Raw genomic sequence first — 24,785 nt, forward strand, 5'->3', positions numbered from 1 at the left:
TTCGCCTCTTCGCTCCGCTGGGTAGCTTGCGGTCTCTGGTGGTGGGTGGTGGAACCAGTAGTGGTCATGGCTGCGTGCTTTTCGTGAAAGTTTTCGCCTTCCAGAGGAATAGTTCAACCCCCAAAATACTCACTCCTTGTAAAATTACAAACTACGAACAAAATCGCTGAGACCTCTTTCGAGAGACTAGCAACGCTTACAAGGTTTCAACAAATGTGATAAATTAAATCAATTTTTTTTACACTTTCTGCAATAATGTCAAAAATACTTGAGATGATATCTTTCCTTTTTTAACTGTGGTTTTGAATTGTGGAATTTTCCTTTTCAGATCATGTATCATTTCTACAACCATATTATCTCTTTCATTGAAAACTGGACTTCGTGCAATGTTTTGCAGTCGTAGTTATCCGTACAAAGGTTGACTGAATAGCGGTTAGCGTGTAGAACTCCGACAGATTTTACACTGATCTGACAGGTCGCACGAATGAACGAGTTCGCACAAATATCGCAGTCATGAGTACGCAGTCCAATTTAGTGCGAGCGATTAATAATAATTAATAAAGGGTGATACGGTCATAATTTGATGTGTGTGTGTGTGTGTGTGTGTGTTTGTGTGTGTGTGTGTGTGTGTGTGTGTGTGTGTGTGTGTGTGTGTGTGTGTGTGTGTGTGTGTGTGTGTGTGTGTGTGTGTGTGTGTGTGTGTGTGTGTGTGTGTGTGTGTGTGTGTGTGTGTGTGTGTGTGTGTGTGTGTGTGTGTGTGTGTGTGTGTGTGTGTGTGTGTGTGTGTGTGTGTGTGTGTGTGTGTGTGTGTGTGTGTGTGTGTGTGTGTGTGTGTGTGTGTGTGTGTAGAATGTTGCTCCTATTTTGATTTTGGAATTCACTCTTCAGTTGTCAAAATGCCATCCAAGGAAGAAGAGCAGCGCATCATAATTTTGCTCGCGCATCGCGAGAATCCGAGCTACTCGCACGCAAAGCTGGTAAAATCGCTAAAAGTTGCCGTTACAAATGTTATTTAAGTGTTTGGGGAACTTTTGGCGACAGCCAGGAAGTCTGGAAATCGAAAACCGGAAGCCGCTGAGACGACAAAGACAGTTGCCGGTAGTTTCAAGCGAAACCCTAACCTCTCTCTCCGAGATGCCGCAAATAAGCTGGGTGTATCGTCTACAACCGTGCATCGAGCCAAAAAACGAGCCAGACTATCGACTTACAAGAAGGTAGTGACTCCAAATCGCGATGATAAACAAAATACGACGGCCAAAGCGCGATCCCGGAGGCTGTACATGACGATGCTGACGAAGTTTTACTGCGTTGTAATGGACGACGAAACCTACGTCAAAGCCGACTACAAGCAGCTTCCGGGATAGTTCCGTAAAGTTTTTAAGATATGCGCATTCGTAACTGTCCCATTTCTAAAAGAACTAAGCTTTATTTCACTTTAACTAGTTTTCAGCATTGCTATGAGAGTTTCTCGATTTTAGTTTTTTAATTTCACATTATATATTGAAAGCGTATCTTATCGAGAATTGAAAAACAATAATCACCTCACATTATCTAACAAAGTTTAGAATGGCAGCTTTGAATCGAAATTCATAGGGTGACCTTTTGTGCTAAACTTTCGATCGTCAACATGGATGGATTAAACTTTCGCCCGTATCATCATCCGAGAACTTTTGAGTGAATAATAGGAGTCGTCAAAATCTCGCCAGAACATTCCTCTGCTATTGTCCTTCACACCTTTGCCAAGATACATCCCGTTGAGGTTGCTGTAAATGAAAATAATTGAAAAAAAACCAAATTAATTATTCTACATTCCATCCAAAATAGAACGATTCATATTTTAAATTTTTTTATGGAATGTAGCCATAGGACCAATATTGCTAGCGTCAGACGTCGTAAAATCCAATTTTGACAAACGAACAAGATTATTCTAATTTGAAATACAGAATTAATTTGATGTGGGTGCTTTGGGTTTGATGCGCCCTTTAAAATGATTACTGATTTGATAATTTCATTGGGATGGTGAAACTGAACTTACCTAACAGCACATGCATCATACCACCAAGCGCCACTGCGGCCTTCCGCACAGTTTTCATAATAATCTGAATCGTTTTCCGAATCGAAGGTGCTGAACTTTTGACCACGATGATATGTGAGCGAATCCCCTGCCGTGCCACTGTACACTCCGATGCTCTTCAGTGTGTACTTTTCTGCCTTATCGGCCACGCGGAAGTCGTCGTATGTGGCCACCTTGGAATTACCCTCGAAGTCCTCCAAAATCACGCGCAACTCATGCCGCATGTAAGAGGTAAGCTGATGAATCTTCTCCAGTCCCAACCAGAATTCGCCTTCCAGATCACCGAATCCTTCCTCGTAGGCCTTCCAGCCTCGGTAGAAGTCCACGGAGCCGTTGAAACGATACTGGATCACCGTCCAGCCTCCTTCGGAATAATTGCTATCGCATAAGGCTTGGAACGGTTTCCCGAACCCGTTTTTCAACTGTAATTGGTAAATTCCGGATGGTAGATTCCGAACATCGGAGCACGTTTGTGGTACTTCTTGTTCTTTTCCATCATTTGTGTCTTGTCGCTCTGTTTTTGAGAGATCATCAATTTTTTTCCCAACCAAGTCTTCGAGGGATTTAATTTTCAACCGAAGCTCCTCCATGTCACTTCGATGCGCCTGACGGTGTTCTGCCAAACTTTGAGTTAAATTTTGCAAGCTACAAGATTGGAAAACAAATCATCACGAAGACAAAAACGTTAAAACAGTATGAACCTTACTAAGACTTAATGGTTTCGAATGAGGGCTCATGCTCGAAAGACCACGATATCTTGGGCACAGAGCCACACAAAAAAAGCACAACGAGATAGATTTTAAGTCGTTTGATCATCATTTTGAACTGAAGACTGCCAAATTTTCGGGCGTCGTCATAGTTTTTATATCTTGAAGCTCGTCTTCCGATTTGAACAAAAAACAATCTTATCAACATGGACGGCAGTTGTAGTTTTGTTTTGTGATTTTTTTTAGCATGTATGTAGGGAGTTAGGTTTTTGCTCGAGAAGCACCGCAAAAATCATTATCAGGACATCAGAGGAGAATTCTCGCACGCGCAAGCGATTTGGGTCGTCGAGTTACTATTTTAGAAGATTTATGCGCACCACGGGAAGGCGATGTTATCACCCTGATTCAGCAAAATATACTCTCAAGATGCTGAGATTTCACGCGGCATAAAAGGCGTGGCACAAAGCATACAGCTTTTTTTTGGGTTTGAGTTGAGTGGAACAATCTCACCAGATTAAGCTGATCCTCCGTGGCCGTTCGACGCACTTCATCTAAAGAGTAGATCCAGGTTCTGAGAATTCTTCTAAGATTGATGACCGGAACGCGCTTGCACAGTTTGCTGATTTTTACTTGTCGAAAAATGACGATCAATCAGGCAGCCACATCGATTGTATTGAAAAGATAGGCACGTCAGGGTCAGGAGGGACGAAGATCCAATCCAACTGTTGGGAAGAATGGCTTTAACTATAATTTAATTCTCATATTTGCACTAAGGAGTGCGATTTTAACACTTTAATATAAAGTAAGGTCTTTTTTACGCGGTAATACGTACCGCGTTTGTTGCGGAAAACCGTGGGAAAAAAACCTTTAAAGTTGCGACAGGGGGAACCTGACATGAATGACATTTGGCATTCTTTTCATGACAATGAAATTTAAAACTTACCCGAGCAGACATTGATGCCCAAACCGATAACAAACTGGGACCAAAATTAGCTGTCAACAGCAAAGTGATAGTATCTTTTGGTGGTAGTTTTTTAATGAAAGCATAAATAGGCATAACTAAGGTATCGAAAATTTTCAATTGAGAGCCACCTGAGAGCATAATTTAATATCAACAGCAACATCAAAGCAAATCTTGGTGTATAATTTATTTGATAGCAAATCTAGGCTTGTTGTTTTGTTTTGTTGTTTTATTTGGGATTTTAAGCCTCCAGGGTTTATTCATCCCATGGCATGCAAATCTAGGCAATATTAAAGTATTAATAATTTTACCAGATGCGAACCAGTGATAGAAATTACAACATGATTTTCTATAGAATGAATCCAATAGCAAAACAAGGCATAAGTAAGGTATCTCTTACATTGGTAAATTAAAAAACTTTGATAATTTAAGAATTTTTGGTGTGATTTGTTTATCTAACAGAGAAAATAAAATTTATCAATTTCTTCGCAACCTGACCTGAACAAAAAAAAAACTCACCTCATCACTTGACGACGAATTAGAAGCACCAGGTAATCGTGCTTCCCAGTGTCAGAATGTCCTTTACTCCGCAACAATTGACAGTTTATTCCGTTGCAATTTAACAATTTTTTGGTCCAAAAAGTCCTGGAGATTTTCCGTTCTTTTTTTTTCAATTTATGTTACAAATTCATGTTGGTGATTTTCAAGGATTTTCAATAAACTTGAACTCAATGACTGGCAAACGTAGACAAGAATTCAGTGGTACTAGCTTAAGCACAGAGAACCAGAGTTCGGGCTGGAGCCCCAACCGTGTGTAAAAATACCAACCGTGATTTCAAAATAAACGACGCCATTTTTGCAACTTAGCTAAGAGCCACCAGATGTCGTTACCGGTAAATTTATTTTTTCCATTTTTTCTACACACTCAAACGATAGTACCTTCAACGAATGAAAAATGCGCTCAAAGGCAAATTTATTTTCAGTCACTCAATTGGGTATTAAAATAATTGTATGTTTTTTTTCAGTTTTTGGAATGTGTTTGTTTTTTTCGACATAAAATTCACTACATCAAGACTAAATTGATTTTTTTATAATTTAGAATAAATTTCAATGATGAACACAAATTTAAAATCTCGTTCAGTATTATTTTTTTCTTTCACAAAATTGTTATTTCGGTAGGATTGGTGAAAAATTGGCGCATGGTGTTATCGGATGTCTGTAATTAGTAGAATAAAAGGGGGGAATATTTGAAGAATTTATAAAATTTTGATATCGAGTTGCTTTAAACGCCTATTGCTATTCCCATAAATTCTTAGAATTCTTAGGTGTCCGGGTAACCTCCATGCAATTACTTTGCACTGTCAAAGAGGCCAAATTCGATATTAAGAATCTATTCCAATTTCCGAATATTTTCTGAAGTAGGTACTGAAGTCCTATCCTGGCAGAAATGACGCGATGTTTACATGCTAGAATTTCGCAATGTTCGAACGAAGCTGGGTGATGATACTTTCGATTAATTAGATTTGAAATGCTTCGTTATGAGTGAAATTTGATTTAAAAAAATCTGATCCATTAGAGGGGTATCATAAATTAACACAACATACAGAAATCCTGCGGCAAATGTTGTCTGAACTATTTTTGAAATTATAATTCATATTAAAACAGACACATAGTTAAAATCTTATATGAACTTTCTCTTCAAACAACTAAATAATGTTTGCTTTTTTCTCAAACAAAATCAGTGGCTCAATACAAAACGAATACTAAATGAGGCAACATTTCCAAAAGAAAAAGATTTTGTTTAAAGGGCATATAGTTCCTGCTGCAAATTTCATTATGTTGCTTTTTCTACACCCAAAAAAAAAGAAAACTAGCTGAATTCTGTTTTGGTGCGACCTGGAAGTAAATTTTGGGTTATTTATGTTCTGAGTGTTATCAACTGTTGACAAAAAAAATCAACAACAACAGCTGAGTCACTTAGCTAAGAGCCACTAGATGGTGCTGTTTTTAGGCCAATTTTAACGGTTTTAAAATGGCCGACGATTCAAATTCTTACACACGGATTCGACACATATTTGTTCGGGGCCCGTTCTCTGGTTCTCTGTGGCTTAAGCTCGGCTTAAACTTCGCGAGAAAATTAAATCTAGCGTAACATTTCATAAGGGCGAAACTAGCAGTTAGCTCGAATCGAGAAAAACCCATTTGAAATTTTAGAATATCTAATCAAATCATATTTAAAAAATCGGCCACTTTTTGTTCAACAAAATCAAAAAATGTGAATTATATTCACTTATTGTTCGTTGGTTATCAAGAGCTTTAACTTTTTTCACTAAATTTTTGAGAATTTCGAGTTTCGCCTTTTTTTGTTTTCGATTCTAGATTCGTCTGCAAGTTTCGCCCAATTGATCGGCCGTTTTTGTTTTGTTTTTGAAGTTAGGCCCTTTGGTCCTACTCAACCCCCTGGCAACTTGACGTTTCCCATACAAATCGCGTGTGCCAGTTTTTTCTGGTTCTCTGGTTCTGTCAAAGCGAAAATCAAGCGGCTTAACATGACGGAAGGACACATATCGAAATATTTTTTATTTCAATTGATTCAAGAAATGGAAAAACGATTCAAATTTAAAAATTTTTGCTCAGTTATATGTAAAATGAATCTGTTTTCGAAAGTTCAGTCGAAGTCGAACACAGACGTAAATCTGTGTGTCCTTTATTAGGTTTTAAACTTCTGGACTGATCAAAATAATTCACTGAAATACGGCTGTTGTTTGGGACAAGTATCCCTTCCACCGAAACTATTGAGGACAACCGCACACAATGAATGTAAAACAAAACATTACCACAACAATCATCAAGTGATTTTCATTAACTGCGATACATATGATAATTCTAGATAGGCAAAATTTTCATATTATATCAGAACATTTCCCGTTTTATGGAAAAACTGTTCTTATACAATATAAAAACAGGTAGATTATTGAATGAAAATAATAATTTCGCTTGAATCTTTTTTTCATTAATTCGAAAGTTATGAATTTGCTTGATTCGCACCACATTTGATGATGTGCCCTTTCTATACGCATGGCACGAAAAGTATGTAAACAAGCGGTACACATGCGACATCTGCGATTTTGAATCAGGCACACGAAACTCGCCAGAACTGTCAAGTTGCCAGGGGGTTGGTCCTACTCGCAAAAACTAATTAGGCCGTTTTTAAAGTGGATTGAGTTTCGGATGGCCAGAAAAAGGTTTAACACCGGGAAACTTCGGAACAAAGCAAAAGCACGTTTTATTTAGTCGAGAGAAAAACTTTTATTAGATGAACACAGTTTATACACGCTTGTTCATGTTTACTCTATAGCCGTAGCTATTACACTCCGGGCGTATACACTGAGAGGAATACTCGCTGTGATTGTACACCTCAATACCCCTGCTCAATCACTGCAACGCTCCAGACCAAGTCCCACGCACAGCCTTTTAAACGTGGACCCTGGCAAACCCTTCGTCATTATGTCTGCCTCCTGTTCTTCAGACCGCACGTAGTCGACCCTGATCACCTTCTGTTGGATCAGATCTCGTAGGAAGTGGAACTTCGTATCCACATGCTTCAGTCTTCCATGACCACGGGCATCCTCGGCAATCCGGATGGTAGACTGATTATCTTCACAGATTCGTATTGGAGTCTCCGGGCACCTCTTGAGATCCACCAGAATCCGCTTCATCCATAGCGTGTGGCAAGCCGCAGTACAGAGCGCAGCTAGCTCGGCCTCTGTAGACGACAACGATACGGTTTGCTGTTTTCTTGTAATCCAGCTCACTGTACAACCAGCAACCTTGAACACGCATCCTGTAACTGACCGGCGATCAGTCACGTCATTCGCCCAGTCAGCATCGGAAAACACCGTCAACATTGGTTCGTTTTCCTTCAGCTGGTACACCAATCCAACATCCATCGAGCCTTTGATGTACCGCAACACACGCTTAAGGTGCACCCAGTGCTCCTCATTCGGGCAAACTTGGAACTGGCTGAAAAAGTTTGCTGCTGCTGACAAATCGGGTCTGGTTGCCAACGACGCATACATGAGACAGCCCACTAGCTCTCTATACGGCTTCTCGATACGCAACTCCTCAACTCCTTTCGTCAACTTCAGCCGATGTTCCATCGGTGTCGAGATTGGCTTACACTCCGACATTTCAAAGCGCTTAAGCAAGCCTTCGAAGTACTCCTTCTGACTGACGGTCATAACAGCCTCTTGCATGTTCCGTCTAATCTGCATCCCGAGGAATTGTTGCACATCGCCCATGTCAACCATTTCGTATTCACCAGCCAGGAGTTTCTTCACCGTACACAGTGCTTCGAGACAGGAACTAGCCAACAAGATATCGTCGACATAGAGAACTAATATAATCTGCTGCTTTCCATCGTCTCGCACATACAGGCACTGATCGTTTTCACTTCGGACAAATCCAAGTCGCTTCACAAACCCGTGGAATTTGGTGTTCCACGCCCGGGAAGCCTGCTTCAGACCGTAAATGGATCGGTTTAACCGGCAACACAAACCTTTCCCCTGCTGAACTCCATCTGGCAGGCTCATAAAAATTTCTTCATCTAGAGAGCCATTCAGAAAAGCTGTCTTCACGTCCATTTGGTGCAGATGCAGCCGATCCCGATTCGCTATCGCCAACACTGTGCGAATCGTATCCAGCTTTGCCACTGGTGAATACGTCTCCGTGTAGTCAAATCCCTTCCGCTGGCTTGTACCTAGGTTCACCTCTGCATCCTTTCTTAATGGCAAATACCCACTTGCAACTAATCACTGAACGGCCTTTGGGCAACTTCACTAAAGTCCAAGTGTTGTTCTTCCGCAACGACTCCAACTCTTCATGTATGGCACACTTCCACTTTTCCCAATCTTCCCGTTCACGCAGTCCAGCAATTGTTCCCGGTATATCTTCCACAAAGTTCATAGCACTCAACGCGAAACTGGCATATTCCATTTCAAAGTCTTTATGCCACTCCGGTGGCTTCCGATTACGGACTGGCCTCTCCCCAGAGTTCACTGGCCTTGAAAGTTCACTACTTTCCGCAGGTTCACCACCACTATCAGCGTCCACAAGAATCCCATCACTTCCCCCCTCAGGATCAGAGTCATTCACAAAACTATCAAACTCATCGTCTGAAACCTCGTTTCCAACCCCCACTGGGGAATCCCCACCCTGTTCCGGAAATGATTCCTTGTCCGACACGGAACCACCACAATTCGTGATATACTGCCGATTGACTTGCGGCTTCCACTGAACGACTTGCTTCCCAACACTATCCCCGATTTCCACAAAATCAACATCACGCGCCGTTACGATCTGTCTCTTAGAAGGATCCCACACACGATAAGCGTTTGGCGAATACCCCAGAAAAATTCCTTTCCACGCTTTAGAATCGAGTTTACGCCTTGTCTCCTTAGGAATGTGCACAAACACTTGACTCCCAAAAGCACGTAGTTTCGAAATATCTGGCTTTTTGGATTCCCATAACTCATATGGTGTCTTCTTCTTATCAACAGCACTCGTGGGACTTCGATTTACAAGGAAAGCTGCCGTCTGAACAGCCTGTCCCCAAAAGGACTTATCAACATTCGAGTCTGCTAGCATAGCGCGAACCTTCTCTATTAGCGTCCGGTTCATACGCTCACTGACCCCATTCAGCTCTGGAGTATAAGGCACGGTCCACTCCAGCTGAATACCCTTGGATCTACAAAAACTACGAAAACGATTCGATTTATACTCACCACCGTTATCACATCTTACCCGTGAGATTCTGGTGTCGAACTTGGCGGTAACAAGTGCTTCATAGTCCTTAAAGCAACCGAACACCTCATCTTTGGTACGCAGGAGATAAACCATTGTGAAATGGCTCCAATCATCGATGAATGTTACGAAAAACTTCACACCATCGAGTCCTATAGGTGTCACAGGACCGCACACATCTGTGTGGATGAGTTCAAGCACTCGCGAGGATCTTCTTCCCTCAACCGACGGAAACGGTTTGCGTGTCTGCTTCCCCATAACACACGGTTCACAAACTACCACATCTTTCGTTTTCGTACCGTCCAATTTCATTCCAGACACCATATTTTCCCGAATCAACACTTCAAGTTTCTTCTCACTGATGTGTCCCAAACGGCGATGCCAAAGTTCGAGATCCTTCCGAATACGTCCACAAGCAAGCAACGAAGATTCACTAGACGCGCCCTTATCCACCACAAAATCCAGTTCGTAAAGTTTGTTACGACGGAAACCACACGCGACGATCTCAGAATTGTTGTATATTTTCACTTTTCCACCCTCAAAAACGACACGCATTCCCGCTTTTTCAACTCGAAGGACAGAAAACAGGTTGCATCTTAATTGTGGAACATACAACGCATCGTTTATCGTGCACTCAATCGATTTACCATTCACTCGCGACATAACTTTCACAGTGCCGAAATGGGTTCCCTTAATAGAATCCCCATCTTTCGCTACAGCAATCATAACTGGATCTTTCAGCGGCTGAAGTTCTGTAAACAGATGCTTGTCTCGCACCAGGTGATCTGTGGCACCGGAGTCAATGAACCACTTAGCCCAAGAGCCCTCATTTGATTCAAGCCCCCCACACACACCAACGAAGCTAACACCACCAGAACCACTCGGACTGGCAACACTTCCTTTAGAACTCTTCTTCTGCTGCTTTTTCTTCTTTTGCTGCGGACAATCAGCAAGCTTATGGTCCCCTTTGCAGCCAAAACACTTTATTTTGTTTTTCACTTGCTGCTTCGTGCCGGCAAACGCAGCCCCGTTATTTCTCACAGAAACACTATCACTTTCTTGTGCACTTCTTTTGATTTCTTCGTCCAAAAGTCTGCACTTCACAAACTCCATGCTAAGGTTCTCTTCCGGCATGGTTTCCAGGGCTGTGACCACTGTGGAGTACGACTGGCCCATCGTGAGCAACAAATGACACAACACATCCAAGTCCTCCATCACAGCGCCCGTGTTTCGATAATCCCGCACTAAACGATCGAACTTCAAAAAGTGGTCCTTTAATGAGCCACCCTCGAAACGCAATTGCAACATGCTGCGCTTCAGGTGCATCCGATTTGCAATGCTTCTCCTTGCGAACACCCGCTGCAGAGTTTCCCATATCTCCTTCGAAGACTTCTTCTCCTGGATATACTCCAGCTGGGAGTCGTGAATCCGGGAGATCAGCAATGACTTGCACTTTCGTTCACGTTTCAAGTGCCTCTCTCGTAATCTCGCTTTTTCCATCCGGATAGGAGCCGGGTCGTCATCCTCGACCTTCAGCGCATCCAATTCGTCTATCTCCGCATCCAGGCAATCCAGAAGGTCGTACTCCTCTAGTAGGACCATCATCCGGTACTTCCAAGCGGAATAGTTGGAACCATCAAACAAAGCGAGATGGAACCGCTCGCTTCCTTCTTCCGCCATAGTCGGAAACAGTTTCTACTTTCGTACACTCGCGACGAAACGTAAACCGGGCCAATAACCTAAAGTGGATTGAGTTTCGGATGGCCAGAAAAAGGTTTAACACCGGGAAACTTCGGAACAAAGCAAAAGCACGTTTTATTTAGTCGAGAGAAAAACTTTTATTAGATGAACACAGTTTATACACGCTTGTTCATGTTTACTCTATAGCCGTAGCTATTACACTCCGGGCGTATACACTGAGAGGAATACTCGCTGTAATTGTACACCTCAATAGTTTTGTCACACACGGTCAACTCAGTTACGCCACGAATAGAAGAATCAACCCCATTTAGAATAGGCGTAACTTCACGTTCCAACAAAAATGCATAAAAATGAAGTTTCGTCCAATTAAATTTTATAAATTTTTTAAAAGTTAAAATCACTTATAAGATGAAACCGCGTTTAGTGCAACCGCGTACATCCGGAATGGCCGTTTACTCGATTTGTTTACATTTGGCAGTTTCGCCCTTTTGTAATGTTACGCTAGAAATGTAATTTTTAAATTTCGGTAGTGAATTTGCGAATGCGCTAAATTTAAACAATTTTAGTTATCAGCTGGGTTATGAAGTACGTTCGTAGACCTAAATTTTGAGTGTACATCGTTAATTTAAGGATATTTGGTTTTCGAGAAATGAGGAAATCAAAATAAAATTTTTCTGGAAGCTTAATGAGCTGTCAGTGTTGAACGAGTGTTTCTCGAAACAGAAGTGTTGGCGTATTCTCCGTTCCAAAATTCGATACCGGCTTATCTTTTATTTTAAGAGGTTTTGCGAAATGGTAGAATCGATGTCAATACATTAAAAAATGAATTTCGAATCAGTCTCAAAAAATGTTTTAATTTTTATTCCCCTGATATGATGAAATTTTTACAGTGAAAATCAGGCAATCGAAATATTTTTTTAATGAGTTTTAAATATTGAGTCTGTTTCGAAATTCATCATTTTTAAATCTGGGAAAAATCTCTAAACAACTACAAACGTCATCATACTAATGCACGACCGGACGCACGGTACCGTTGCATAAATATACGCGACACTACATGGATATATTGGCGCAGTCACCGGTCCACTTCTGAGTGAATGTTGTTTTGAAAACAGCTGTTTCAGTTCTAGTACGACAAGCGCCGGAATTCGGGTGCAATTTATTTGGAAGAAAACGAATATTGTTGCTTACAGTTGTGACCAAACTTAATAACTCGTTCGTCCGATTCATTTCGCAGGGTTTCAACGAAACTAGTTTACCGTACACATCCTTGGATGTAGAGGCTGAACAAGTTGAGGTAAGTTGAAAGTCCTCTTAAAAAAATTTCACCCACAAGGTACAACACCACCGCTGCCGCCAGGGAGCCATAGAGAACCACGGCCCAACATTACGAACCAAAAACCCGCAAACAAAATCCAGAAAACCGGAAAAAGAAAGTCTGGTACATATTGATGTTTTCTTAGGTTTAACCGCGTTCAACTCAACGCTAATGTGGAAGGTGGCTGATTTAGCGGTCAGTAGTAGGTAATCTGAAATTAAGTCAAGAAATAATGTGCATAATATTTTTTAAATTCCATATTTTTATTCGATCTTTAGTACTGATTTCAAAAGCAACGCCAACTATGTCGATCAATCGAAAATGCGACAACCTTCTGGTACATTATTGCGGTACATAATCACTACTGGTGACAGTATCACTCGCTCAGCAATACCAGCCGTGTGGAAGTCTCCTGGTGAGGAAAATTACCGGAAGTTTTTAGACCAACTTACATTAACAACAGTCGTCAGAAGGATACCCGTCTCTTCAGTTTGATTCATGCACCGGACATACCGCGGGAATGAGCTAAAAGCAATCATCAAACAACAAGCACCGGAAGCACTGGGCCTTATTCTGCGAGGCGAATGAAGTGACTTGTAGTCACATTAGTCGTAGTCACGTGACTCTAGTCGGGGTATTCCGAGAGGCGACTCACTCACGGTGACTAGTTCATTGCCTCGGTGGCTTGATGTTCATTTTGACGTTCCAGAGGCAATGAACCAGTTTCATCGGGTTCACCATGCGAACTGTCAAACATGTAAGGAACATTCAAAGCAGGTAGTGTGATATTCAATTTCTTGGATGACGTCACATTCATGAAGAATTTGAATATAACTAATGCATGAAAAAAAATCAAACCAATCTTTTTCGAGTATGCCCGTAAATCCCTTAGCAGAATTGAAATTGTCTTCCGCTCTAGTCCATGATGAGAATTAAGATTTTCATTTTTGTGCGTGATAAATTTTCAGATTTAGATTTAAAAAATAAGAATTAAAAAGTAAAATAGCTATAGAGAATTCCAAATTCAAAGATCCAATTCAGATTGAAAACTGAAATGTCATTCTATATTATCGATTGTCAGGTTAATGTTAATGTTTATTTCTATATTAAGAAAAGGATTTTTTTAAGGATTCAGTTCTTTTAAAGACTGAATTTCATTTTTTATTTTATTGTTTGTTTGAAATTGAAACTTTTAATCAGAAATATGTTTTTATGAAAGTTTTTTGTATTTGGAATTAGTTCTCTGTGGAATTAGCATGACGTTTAATCGAAAAATTCAAGATTAAACGTCATGCTGATTCCACAAAGAACTAATTCCAAATACAAAAAACCTTCATAAAAACATATTTCAGATTAAAAGTTTAAATTTCAAACAAACAATAAAATAAAAAATGAAATTCAGTCTTAAAAAAATCCTTTTCTTAATATAGAAATAAACATATGCAATTGTTCTGTCTCAATAACTTGAACAAATGACGTCACTTTTATGAAGCATAGACAAATTAAGAATAATTTAGAATAAATTACATAGGTTCAAGTAAAGCAGCGATTTTTCAATTACTGGTATATTGATTTTTTAGCATCAGGAGCGTTGTAATTCGCGATTTTAGCTTCTGTAGCGAATGTTTCACGGAAACTCAGAATCAATCAGCCTTTCGAATTTCGTGCTTTTAATTCAGATTCACGAGCAAAAAATAATTAAAGCTTTAATTAATAAATTCTCAATAATGATTCTGATACAAACTGCGAATAAAAGCTCAAAATTCCAGGGGATTTAAGAATAATATTCAAAGATCGTTTCCAAACTTCAATTTCAAAGTTCCGAGTTCCGATTCAAAAATAATTTCGTACCGTCAACTGGGGCAACATGCAACAATTTTCAACTTCAATAGCTTCTAAAAAACTTATGTTCACAGTTAATCGTATCCTTTATGCATCAAAAGTTTTAAGGATGCTGGGACATCAAATTGGCGTAGTTTAAAAAATTATTGGTTTCTTCAGTTATTTTTAATTTTCTAAAAACATGCGATTTTCACACTTCTTAGAAAATGGGGTAACTTGCAACAAACTTTGTTTTTATTGAAGAATCTTATGAACACGTACGATAATTCATAATTTTCAATATATTTGCGATGTCTTAAAGACCATTACGCATGACAACACCAATTGCAGTAGTTTTTGGGTCTGTAAAAACAAATTTTCACATTTTTTCTGAAATTAAGGATGCTGCATACATTTAGGGGTTAAATAATACTACGAAAAATTCTAAAAGCTGAAATCATAAAAATAAATGTTTGGATGAATGAAATTTAAATGTTTACAAACACGTGATTCAAAACATTCATATTCCAACAATTGGAAACGAGATTTACAAGGTATTTCTTTGATTTGCATTTTGTTGCATTTAACCCCAGACACCTAACTGAATATTAAAAATATTCATTTAAAAAAATTGGGTGATTGTTCGAAAAATATTTTTACAGAAACAATGTTGGTATAATATGAGGAAACCTGTAAAAAGTTTGTGTGTAATTTTATCAAGCCGATCCGTCATACTGGGTAAAGTTTTTTTCGGCATCAAAAAATGTTAAAATTTGTACATTTATTGCTCGATTTTTCAAATTTTACATAAAAATAAAAAACTTAAGACAACTAGCTTAAGATGCGAGAAATTATGCCATCATCATTTTGTTATCATTAAAAGATAACTTTATTACAATACATTAAATTAAAAATTGATTCAATGTAGTGTTATATAAATGTTGCATCGAACCCCGCTGTTGCATGATGCCCCGTTTGACGGTATTTTAGTTTTGAAATCATTAAGTCTAGTCCACACTTGGCAACTTGAACTGCGATTTCGGTTGATGAGACTTGTTTATGTTTACAATTTGGTTGCTGTAAGTCTCCCATATTTGTCGGGAGACTTTAGACATGCATCTCTTCGTATAGTTCAAAATGTAAACATAAACGAGTCTCAGTAACCGAATTTGCAATTCAAATTGCCAAGTGTGGGCGAGGCTTTAGACAGTTTAGATACACGATTCAGCTGAAATTTACAAATTTCAAATTCAAATTTTCGATTTGATAGGTTAACCACACCTCAAAAGTTAAATCTCCTATTTGATTTTTACAATTAAATATACTTTCACCGAATTGTCAAAATTATGAATATGCAGAAAAGTTAATCAATTGCTGATTTTCATTAAGTCAATGAGTTAATCTGCCTTGAATATCGAGTTTTCATTTCTTTTGACTTTATCATACAAATTTGGTATTTAAGTTTAATGATTGTATGCCGAATGTAAAAGTTTTGATTTGAAGCACCAAACTATGAATGTAAAGAAACTTTTCATGCCTAATCTGAGTACAACAAATCCAAAATTTTTACAGTTTTTTTTATCCATGCATCGCTTTAAGAATGAGCATTTAAATTTAAAAAATCGTTGATGATCAAATAAACAATGTCCATGTCTATTTTATGGCCTACTAATACATACGTATTCAACAGAATGTAATACCTTAGCATTTAAGTATTTTTTGTGCTTGACAGTTCATTGAAATTCATTTGAAATGACTTTCACCTAATGTAAATGCATATTCAGGTGATTCAGATCACTTCGAGGTAACGCAAAGCGTTTTTCTGTTGATCGAAAATTTTGAGCAAAAAAACGTGGCCCTCAGTATGTAAATTTATTTCTTTGTATTTGCGTATAACTCAAGCTGTAGTACAGGCACTCCTGGACATAAAAAATGTCAATTTGATGACAGATTAAATTAGGTCAAAATTTTGCATAGTTTATTGCGTCACCTATGTTTGTACTTTTTTAATCCTGACGCATCGAAATGAACCATAATGATAAAAATTCATCGTGCGAGCTGTCAACAAAACAAAAATTAATCTGAAATCGCTGAAAAATTTGGAATACTTTCAAGGTAGACGATTTTTAACTCTTATTAGCAAAAAAATTGCCTTGCTTACTTTTGAATCATTGTTTTTCTATAGAAACGTGACCAAAATATCATTGGAGAAACATAAGTAACTCAAAATCCGTCTGAACGTTCTTCAAGGTTGCCTGGATCTGAGCTGCTGATGGTGTCTTCCGAGTGCTTTGAGAAGTACAGCAACTCGATGCTGGAAGGAACGATTAGCCTAGATGATGTCGCCAAATTGTCGACGAGCTGGGACCGGAAATTTCTGCTCCGACGAAAATTTTGGGTTGGTCTAAATGTCGACGCTGATTAATCGAAATTTTTTGTCTTCGATGAAGGATTCTCGATAGAGAAAAGGCCCAAATATGCATTTTAAATACATTTTATATACATACATCAGTTTGAATTTAATAAATTGTAATCAAATTGTGAAACTGTGAAATTATCATATACGAAATCACAATTCTATTCGAATTCGGAGAAAGATCTTGCAAGGACCCTAAAATTATCTATAAAACTTACAGGATAGAATGAAGCGTCCAAATTGAAGTATATTTAAATAAAATAATTGAATGGTTTAAAGTGTTCAATAAATTCAAAATAGTTTTTCTCAATCGAAACCTTTTATTTTTTAAGTTGAAGTTAAGTTTGAAAGATACAAACTTTGATGATCATTTAACCGGATTTCTAAAAAAATATGCCTTGATTGTATTTTAATTAACATTTTTAATCTTATAATTTAAAGCTTCTGTAAAAAGTTTTCTTTAAATTTTATCATATCTAGAAAGTCTCAATTTGTTTTTCCAAATAGGTGCTGACTTCAAAAGTGACTTGCCACGGACTTGAGTCACGCTATTCGAGAATTTGATTTATAAAAATCACATATACAAAAATCAATACACGATTATTAATGGAATTATTTATGAACTGATTAAATAGATTCAAAATTGGCTTCTGGAATAAAAACTTTCAATTTAATATTGATTTTTTGTATATGTTTCATCCAAGTCACTTACGAAATAGGTAACGACTCTAAAAGTCACTTGCCACCGACTCGAGTCACGCCATTCGCCTCTGAGAATACGGTGACAGTTAAAAAAAGTTCATTCAAGTCACCTAAAGTTCATTGAAGTCACGGCATTCGCCTGCTAGAATACGGTGACTCTAAAAAACCAAGTCACTTCACGTCACTCGCCTCGCAGAATAAGCCCCAATACTATGTATAGTGAATATCGCCTTCATGTATGCAATTTTAATTTTCATAGTACATTGCGAACATATGTTATATGAAAACCACCTTCAATTATAATTCGCTTTCACATAAGAAAGCGATATTCACAATACACAGTAATGCACCTACCATGTACACATTGAACTATGAATGTCGCCTTCACTTAAGCAATCATGAGTGATGCCAATATTCATGTTACATGACCCTGTTCTTAATATCAGTTTATAACCGAAAAAAAGGATATGCATGATACATATGTACAGAACATAATAAATGCATAAGCTAAGGCGCTCAAGGGTTTGATAAATGAAATATAAATTTTAAATGCAATATATATTCATTTTGATGTGTAATATGTGCAGTTGCTAAAAGAAGACAATTTTCATATAACATTTCTATTAAAAACGTAATCCCACCATCTACCGTCAAGTAAAACGGGTTTTCAACTTCAATGATGTGTTATAAAAAAACGAATAGATTTTTATTTACTTTATTTGACTTATGTCATATGTCGTCTCACAAAATCGTATCAATACTTATAAAAGGCAAGGCATGATCAAATTAATTTATTAATAATCTTTACTTAGTTCGAATTAAAAATTTAACGGCACTATGTAACCTGTTGAAGAAAATTCTTAAGCATTGACCACCTTTATTATTTAATATTTCAGAAACGTCAAACTTTAGTTCTTTGTATGACCAAGAGTCTCCGGTCACGACAGACTGTTATCCAACGGTTGGACATTCGGAAATGGCAATTATTGAGAAATGCCAGTTTATCGTTCGGAGATATGAATATGGATGAATTGAGGAACTATGACAATCTGAAGTAAATTAAAGTAGGTAAGTCAATTTTTTACGTTATGTTTCAACTCGTTTGACCATCAGTCATTACTACACAAATTAAGAGGGGTTTCGTGATGTGAATTTTAGCGCCTTAATTTATGCAATCCATGCTGATAGTGCGTATTTAACATTTTGAGAGGTACATACAAGCGTATTTTAACAACAAAATTCTAGCAAATTTTGCTATCACGTTCTGAAAATTTGATTTGCTTTAATTTTGCTAGACAGCAAAAATGAAAGCAAAACTTCTGTGCATGGTTAGCTACGTGTACAAAATTTTGCGTAAATTTAGACCTTTACTATATTTTTTTTTTCAAAAGAATTGAGAGCATAACGATGTCAAAGTTTGCTATTATCGATAAATATGTGATGCTTTATATTGGCATCACGGTGCTGTCCATGCTCTCGAAAAATGAGGTGTAGTTAGGGTCTCAGTTTTAGCAAAATTTGGTATCACTTTGCTAACCAAGTATGAAAATTTGTGCTCTCATTTTTGCTGTGTACCACCTTATGTCAAGCAAAATGAGAGCAAATTAAACTCTCAGGGCGTGATAGCAAAATTTACTGTAATTTTGCCATAAAAGTCTGCTCGGGTAGACCTTAGACTTGAGACAAGAGACATGAGACTTGAATTCTGAGACATTGGACATTACACAAGAAACATGAAACTTAAGACCTGAGACTTAAGACCGGATACATGAGACCGAAGACATGAGACATGAGACACTCCGCAAACTGAAAAATTTTGGAATTGCAAAAACGAAAAGATGGTCATCATTTGAATGAAAAAAAATTGCGCCAGTTATTTTTTTTTTTATTTTACGGCTAATGTTACCAAATTAGATAAGCTAATCATTGCTAAATAATTTCTTATCAATTCCGAACAAAGTAAATGAGAAGCAGTAAAAGTATTTTGATCAACTTTGTCCGTTCATCCGAAACAACAGTCACATGAAGTTTTATTAATGGCTATCCTGGGGCAAGATAGGTAGAGAAAAAGGTATAACATATAATGACACTATAATTTAAACATTACAGTTCTCAGCATGAGTAAAATTTTGCTCGCGTTTTTTTGTTATTTTTTATTGCTGCCAGACGTGCTGAGAACAGTAGCGTCCATTACCAGGGGGCTCAAATGAGCCTCTTGGTGTGGGGGAGTGTAGTGGGCCGCTACATAAAAAAAAACACTGCGCTTAACTTCAATCGACAGAGCCGTGTAAACGCAGGGTCAAAAATACTTATAAAATTTTGAACGATATGTACGGGATTGAAGCAAAATTACATTGTTCAAATAAGTATACAGTCGCATTCTTTGAAATAACATGTGTGGCAACTAGTAAAATTTATGTTCAAATGCTTTCAATATTCTGATTACGAGAGAGTTTTTCCTTGGAAACTTAACAGTATTTTCGCAAAATATTCGAATTTCGGAAAGCATTTTTTCAAATGTAGTTGTAAAAATGACTTGTTGCAACTTGTAATGAATGCTACTTTCTTTTAGATCCTACAAAATTAAAAAAAAAACAGTTATAAGGAATTTAGCAAAAAGCAATTTTTCAACTCAATAAAAAATCAACGTAAAAATAACGTTTTTCAATCGCATAAGCGCTTAATGAATTGTAGATGCTTTGGTTAACATTTTTATATTTTTTTCAGAATTTAAAATCGGCAACTTTGCTAGAAAACTAATATTTTTAAAATGTTTAATACATTTTTGTGGAATTTCTATAACTAAAGGGTGATACGGTCAAAATTTGGTCAATATAAACTTGACGTATTTCTTTCAATTTTGCATTTAAAAAACCTGAACACCCCTCATTTTGAAGGTGTGTGTGTGTGTAGAATGTTGCTCCTATTTTGATTTTGGAATTCACTTTTCAGTTGTCAAAATGCCGTCCAAAAAAAGAAGAGCAGCGTATCAAAATCGAAAACCGGAAGTCGCTGAGACGACAAAAAGAGTTGCCGGTAGTTTCAAGCGAAACCCTAACCTCTCTCTACGAGATGCCGCAAATAAGCTGGGTGTATCGTCTACAACCGCGCATCGAGCCAAAAAACGAGCCGGACTATCGACTTACAAGAAGGTAGTGACTCCAAATCGAGATGATAAACAAAATACGACGGCCAAAGCGCGATCCCGAAGGCTGTACACGACGATGCTGACGAAGTTTGACTGCGTGATAATGGACGACGAAACCTACGTCAAAGCCGACTACAAGCAGCTTCCGGGACAGGAGTTTTATACGGCTAAAGGAAGGGGAAAGGTAGCAGATATTTCCAAGCACATTAAACTGTCAAAGTTCGCGAAGAAATATCTGGTTTGGCAAGCCATCTGTACCTGTGGCTTGAAAAGCAGCATTTTCATAGCTTTCGGGACTGTCAACCAAGAAATTTACGTGAAAGAGTGTTTGAACATACGTCTGCTGCCTTTCCTGAAGAAAAACGGTTGTTCCGTACTGTTTTGGCCGAATTTGGCATCTTGCCATTACGATAAAAAGGCCATGGAGTGGTATACCGCCAACAACGTGCAGGTGGTTCCCAAGGACAAGAACCCTCCCAACACGCCAGAGCTTCGCCCAATTGAGAAATACTGGGCTATTATCAAGCGGAACCTAAAGAAGACCAAAAACCCGCTAAGGACGAGCAGCAGTTCAAGGCAAACTGGCTTTACACGCGTTTTCCCTCGACCAAATTTTGACCGTATCACCAGGTCCTACCGGCTTCCGAGAAATTTTGGCGACAGAACACTAGCGCCAAAATAGATTTTACGGACTGAGATCCAAGCTGAAATTGTGTAATCTGTTACACACACTTCTGCATAAAAATCAAAGCAACTCGCGTTTATTTCTTTGTTTACATCCCAGTTCTCTTCTCCTCTTTTTCCGGTTGCGCTAAGATTGCAAGATGCCAGGAATAACCGTCAAGGACCTCGATCAGGACAAAGTTGTCCAGGGTGTTGCCCTCTTCCTGAAAAAATCAGGTAAACTGAAGGTCCCAGATTACGTCGACCTCATCAAAACCGGCAAATTCAAGGAATTGGCCCCGACCGACCCGGATTGGTTTTACGTCCGTTGTGCGTCGATCCTGCGTCGCCTGTACCATCAGAGCCCGTCCGGGGTTGGCTCGATCTGCCGCATTTACGGTAGCCGCCAGCGAAATGAAGTGCGCCCGTCCCACTTCTGTCGTTCCGATGGCAGCGCGACCCGAAAGGCCGTCCAGGCCCTCGAGCAGCTCAAGCTAATCGAGAAGCTTCCTGAGGGAGGTCGCAAACTGACCAGCCAGGGCCAGCGGGATCTGGACCGAATTGCCTCCCAGATCGTGAGCAAACAGCGGGCTGCCCAGAAGAAGGAAGCATCTACGATTGTGTTGTCGTAAAAAAAGGAGTTATGATGGTGCGCATCGTGGAGTGTTGTAATGCCCTTTTCTGGTGGATGTACGATAAGTTAAATAATAATAACAAAAGTTATCTTTGTTTACACCACAGCACAGTGGTCAAAGTTGCAAAAAAATGTGAATTTTTACAAAGTTGTTTAAATGTGTTGAATATATACATATGTAACTGAATTGAACATTATGAGCTTGTGGAATATATGCCAGCAGTTGTTTTAATTTTTGATATGTTTATTTGAAACATTTATTTGCCCCGTATAAATAAAACATTGATTCTGTACGAGATCCTCGTTTCAAAATTCATTCAATCAAAACTTGGCTGTTGAACAAATTTGAGAAAATGAACTTGAAAATTATTCGAGTAGTGTCTTATTTTACATAAATTTGGTATGAGACATCCTTCCCTGTTTCACAAAGTGACATGGGATATTCAAAAAAACAAATCATCTATTACGTCAAATGTTCAATTTTAATAAATTACAGTAAAAATGTAACAATTGTAAAAACCTGGGTAACTGGGCAGGACAATCAGGTTGTTTGGCTTGCAAGATTCTTTTCTACTGGGATCCTATATCGGAAATTCCGTCTGCTGTACAGCTGTAATTCAATTTGGTTTGGATTTGAAGCATAAATTTATACACTTTCAACTTATCAACTTACCGGAAGAATAGAAGATTCCATTTTTCTCGAAATCTGCTAAAATGTGTCGCACTGGCAAACGATCGAGTTCGGTGTTGGCTGATTCTTCGCAAGAACGGGCAGCCAACATTAATGATCCATCCATAATTGGTCTTCTTGAATTTTTCATTAGCCGTTACATCGGATGCTAAGCTGAAATTAAATTCGTTGATAACACATTCCTGAATCTCCTTCTTGCATCCTGATTCGGATTCAGAATCAAATTTTTTTCATTTTTAGTTTGTTAACTTACCGGTGTAGCGCATTTCCTTGAATTTTGTGAATGCTAGGGTAATCCGTTCCGCTGGCGAACGATCGGGGTCAGGATTGACTGGAAACGGCCAGTTGCAACAAAATGTTCCATCAAAAGTGAGAAAGAATAACAATTCACCCATAGTGCAAAATGATTGGCGTGAACAATGTGAACAAAAATCTTGTTTGGGAAAAGTGACGTTTGTTTTCAATGTATTAGTGAGAGGTGCAATCGTCAAGTGCAAAACTTGGATCCCATCTCGTTGGATGGCAGCACCATATGCATTGTGTTGTTGTCTCCGAAGATTCGTTCGTGAAATAATATGCCCGATCATCTTGATAGTTAGGGATCTTTAATTTAAGTAAACCATTAAGACACTTACGCCAGATGGTCTTTTTTATACACAACAATAAACAATAAACAATCAATGATTTCCTTCTCAAACAGAGTAGAATAAGAAAAGCTGAGTTTCGGTTTCATTGAAATTCAAATCAAGTGTTTTCCGGATTCCAGTATAAGGTTAATAATTCGTCAAAAAGATCAACCAAAATATATTTTCACCATTGAAAGTATTGTGGATGGCTCTGCGGTACTTACTTCCAACGGATATACTTCTAAAGTTGATTTGTTTTTCCAAGACACACGTTGGTTACCATGGCTAGATGCATGAATCTTGCCGCCGGAACCCTTAAGATGGCGTCGCCAACTTCGAAGGTCCATATAGAAGAATGATTGTTGGTGGCAAAGCCTTCTTCCTTATCACAAAATTTATTGCAATTTGATTTTTTTATTTGTGGCATAGAACAGGATCCGCCTCATAATACCAGTTTTACTTTATGATAAGTAAAGAAAACTCTATGTTGTGGTATGAGCCTACTGGGTTGAATGATTCAACTGAATCAAAGCAATCGAAAGACCCCTTTTGATTCAACCACGGTGAATGAAAAGTTCATATACCAGTATTTCGATAGCAACTTACTACCTTCTTCAGTGAACGTTTTCGATTGATGAATGTGTATCGTTTCCCTCCCTTATATTGACCGGGTTAGGTAAGCTACTACTAGGTAGCAAAAATCTCCGAATGCTCGGCAGTTGTGCCGTTGTCTGTTTTTTGGGTCTACCTACCCTATTCTGGGTGTTTTCTGGTAGTGCTAAATTATTTTCTACCCGTTTGGGCATTGTCAGGTAAATTATTGTATTTCTTTTTACCTAAGAATATGAACAACCAAGTGTGCCCTGGTCCGGTGTCTCCGTTTAAGAGATGAACTGATTTTTCATTGAAGATTTCAATGCTTTCAGCAACATCCAATTTTAGCGAATTACTATTCAAAGATCGGATCAGCGAGACATTTCCTCGATCAATAGAGTGACCAGATTCACACATGTGTAAAGCTACTGCAGATCTAGGATTCTGTGAAGGAAGAATTTTCTTCTTTGAGTCAGATTTAGCTATAGCCATGTGTTACTCGAATCTATCAATCAACTTCCTTTTGGTTTGTCCAATGTACACCTTATCACAGTCGGAACAACTGATTTTGTACACACCAGATCTATGAAGGAGCTCCACTGGATCTTTTGTCGATCCTAAGATGGATTTCAGTTGATTATTAGAGCTAGTGAACACTAGTTCAATATCAAACTTAGTCAACTTGTGTCGCAATTCGACTGCGTTGACACTGTTGAACTCCATGGACCTTCGTTGAAACTCCTTCTGAATAGGAGTTAAAGTAGTGAAAGATTTCCGTTTAAGCAATCTTTCTTTTTTCCTTATAATGGCTTGAATGGATCTACTTTGGTATCCATTTTTATTAGCCGTTTGGAAAATACATTGAAGTTCCTTTTCTCTTCCTTCAGTTGAAAGGGGAATGGAGTTCATCCGATGGATCATGTGGTG

The 24,785-nt window shown here is 38.4% G+C and overlaps 2 protein-coding genes across 3 annotated transcripts; one reads left to right on the forward strand and one right to left on the reverse strand.

Moving 5' to 3' along the window:
- Window positions 1–943: 943 nt before the first annotated feature.
- Window positions 944–2,896, reverse strand: LOC129748773 (microfibril-associated glycoprotein 4-like). Of its 2 annotated transcripts, none has more exons than XM_055743512.1 (3): window positions 2,781–2,896; window positions 2,036–2,719; window positions 944–1,763 (listed from the first exon to the last, which is right to left on the reverse strand). In XM_055743512.1, the coding sequence occupies exons 1-3, from the start codon at window positions 2,891–2,893 to the stop codon at window positions 1,637–1,639; spliced, it is 924 nt and encodes a 307-aa protein (XP_055599487.1). In that variant the 5' UTR covers window positions 2,894–2,896; the 3' UTR covers window positions 944–1,636. The 2 variants fall into 2 exon arrangements, with proteins under 2 accessions (XP_055599487.1, XP_055599488.1); XM_055743513.1 differs by having other exon boundaries at window positions 2,036–2,698; window positions 2,781–2,883.
- An 18,544-nt stretch (window positions 2,897–21,440) lies between these two features.
- On the forward strand, window positions 21,441–22,009 carry LOC129746853 (40S ribosomal protein S19a-like). Its single transcript, XM_055740755.1, has one exon. The coding sequence runs from the start codon at window positions 21,475–21,477 to the stop codon at window positions 21,943–21,945; it is 471 nt and encodes a 156-aa protein (XP_055596730.1). The 5' UTR covers window positions 21,441–21,474; the 3' UTR covers window positions 21,946–22,009.
- Window positions 22,010–24,785: the final 2,776 nt, after the last annotated feature.

Source organism: Uranotaenia lowii, chromosome 2, assembly GCF_029784155.1.
Source record: "Uranotaenia lowii strain MFRU-FL chromosome 2, ASM2978415v1, whole genome shotgun sequence".
NCBI classification, from domain to species: Eukaryota; Metazoa; Arthropoda; class Insecta; order Diptera; family Culicidae; genus Uranotaenia; species Uranotaenia lowii.

Excerpts from the sequence above, each read along its gene's own strand:
- LOC129746853 (XM_055740755.1), top strand. The coding sequence starts at position 21,475 with ATGCCAGGAATAACCGTCAAGGACCTCGATCAGGACAAAGTTGTCCAG.
- LOC129748773 (XM_055743512.1), bottom strand. The coding sequence starts at position 2,893 with ATGATGATCAAACGACTTAAAATCTATCTCGTTGTGCTTTTTTTGTGT. Across the intron at positions 2,720-2,780 it reads TTCGAAACCATTAAGTCTTA|CTTGCAAAATTTAACTCAAA; the intron begins GTAAGGTTCATA and ends CCAATCTTGTAG. Across the intron at positions 1,764-2,035 it reads TATGATGCATGTGCTGTTAG|CAACCTCAACGGGATGTATC; the intron begins GTAAGTTCAGTT and ends TTTCATTTACAG.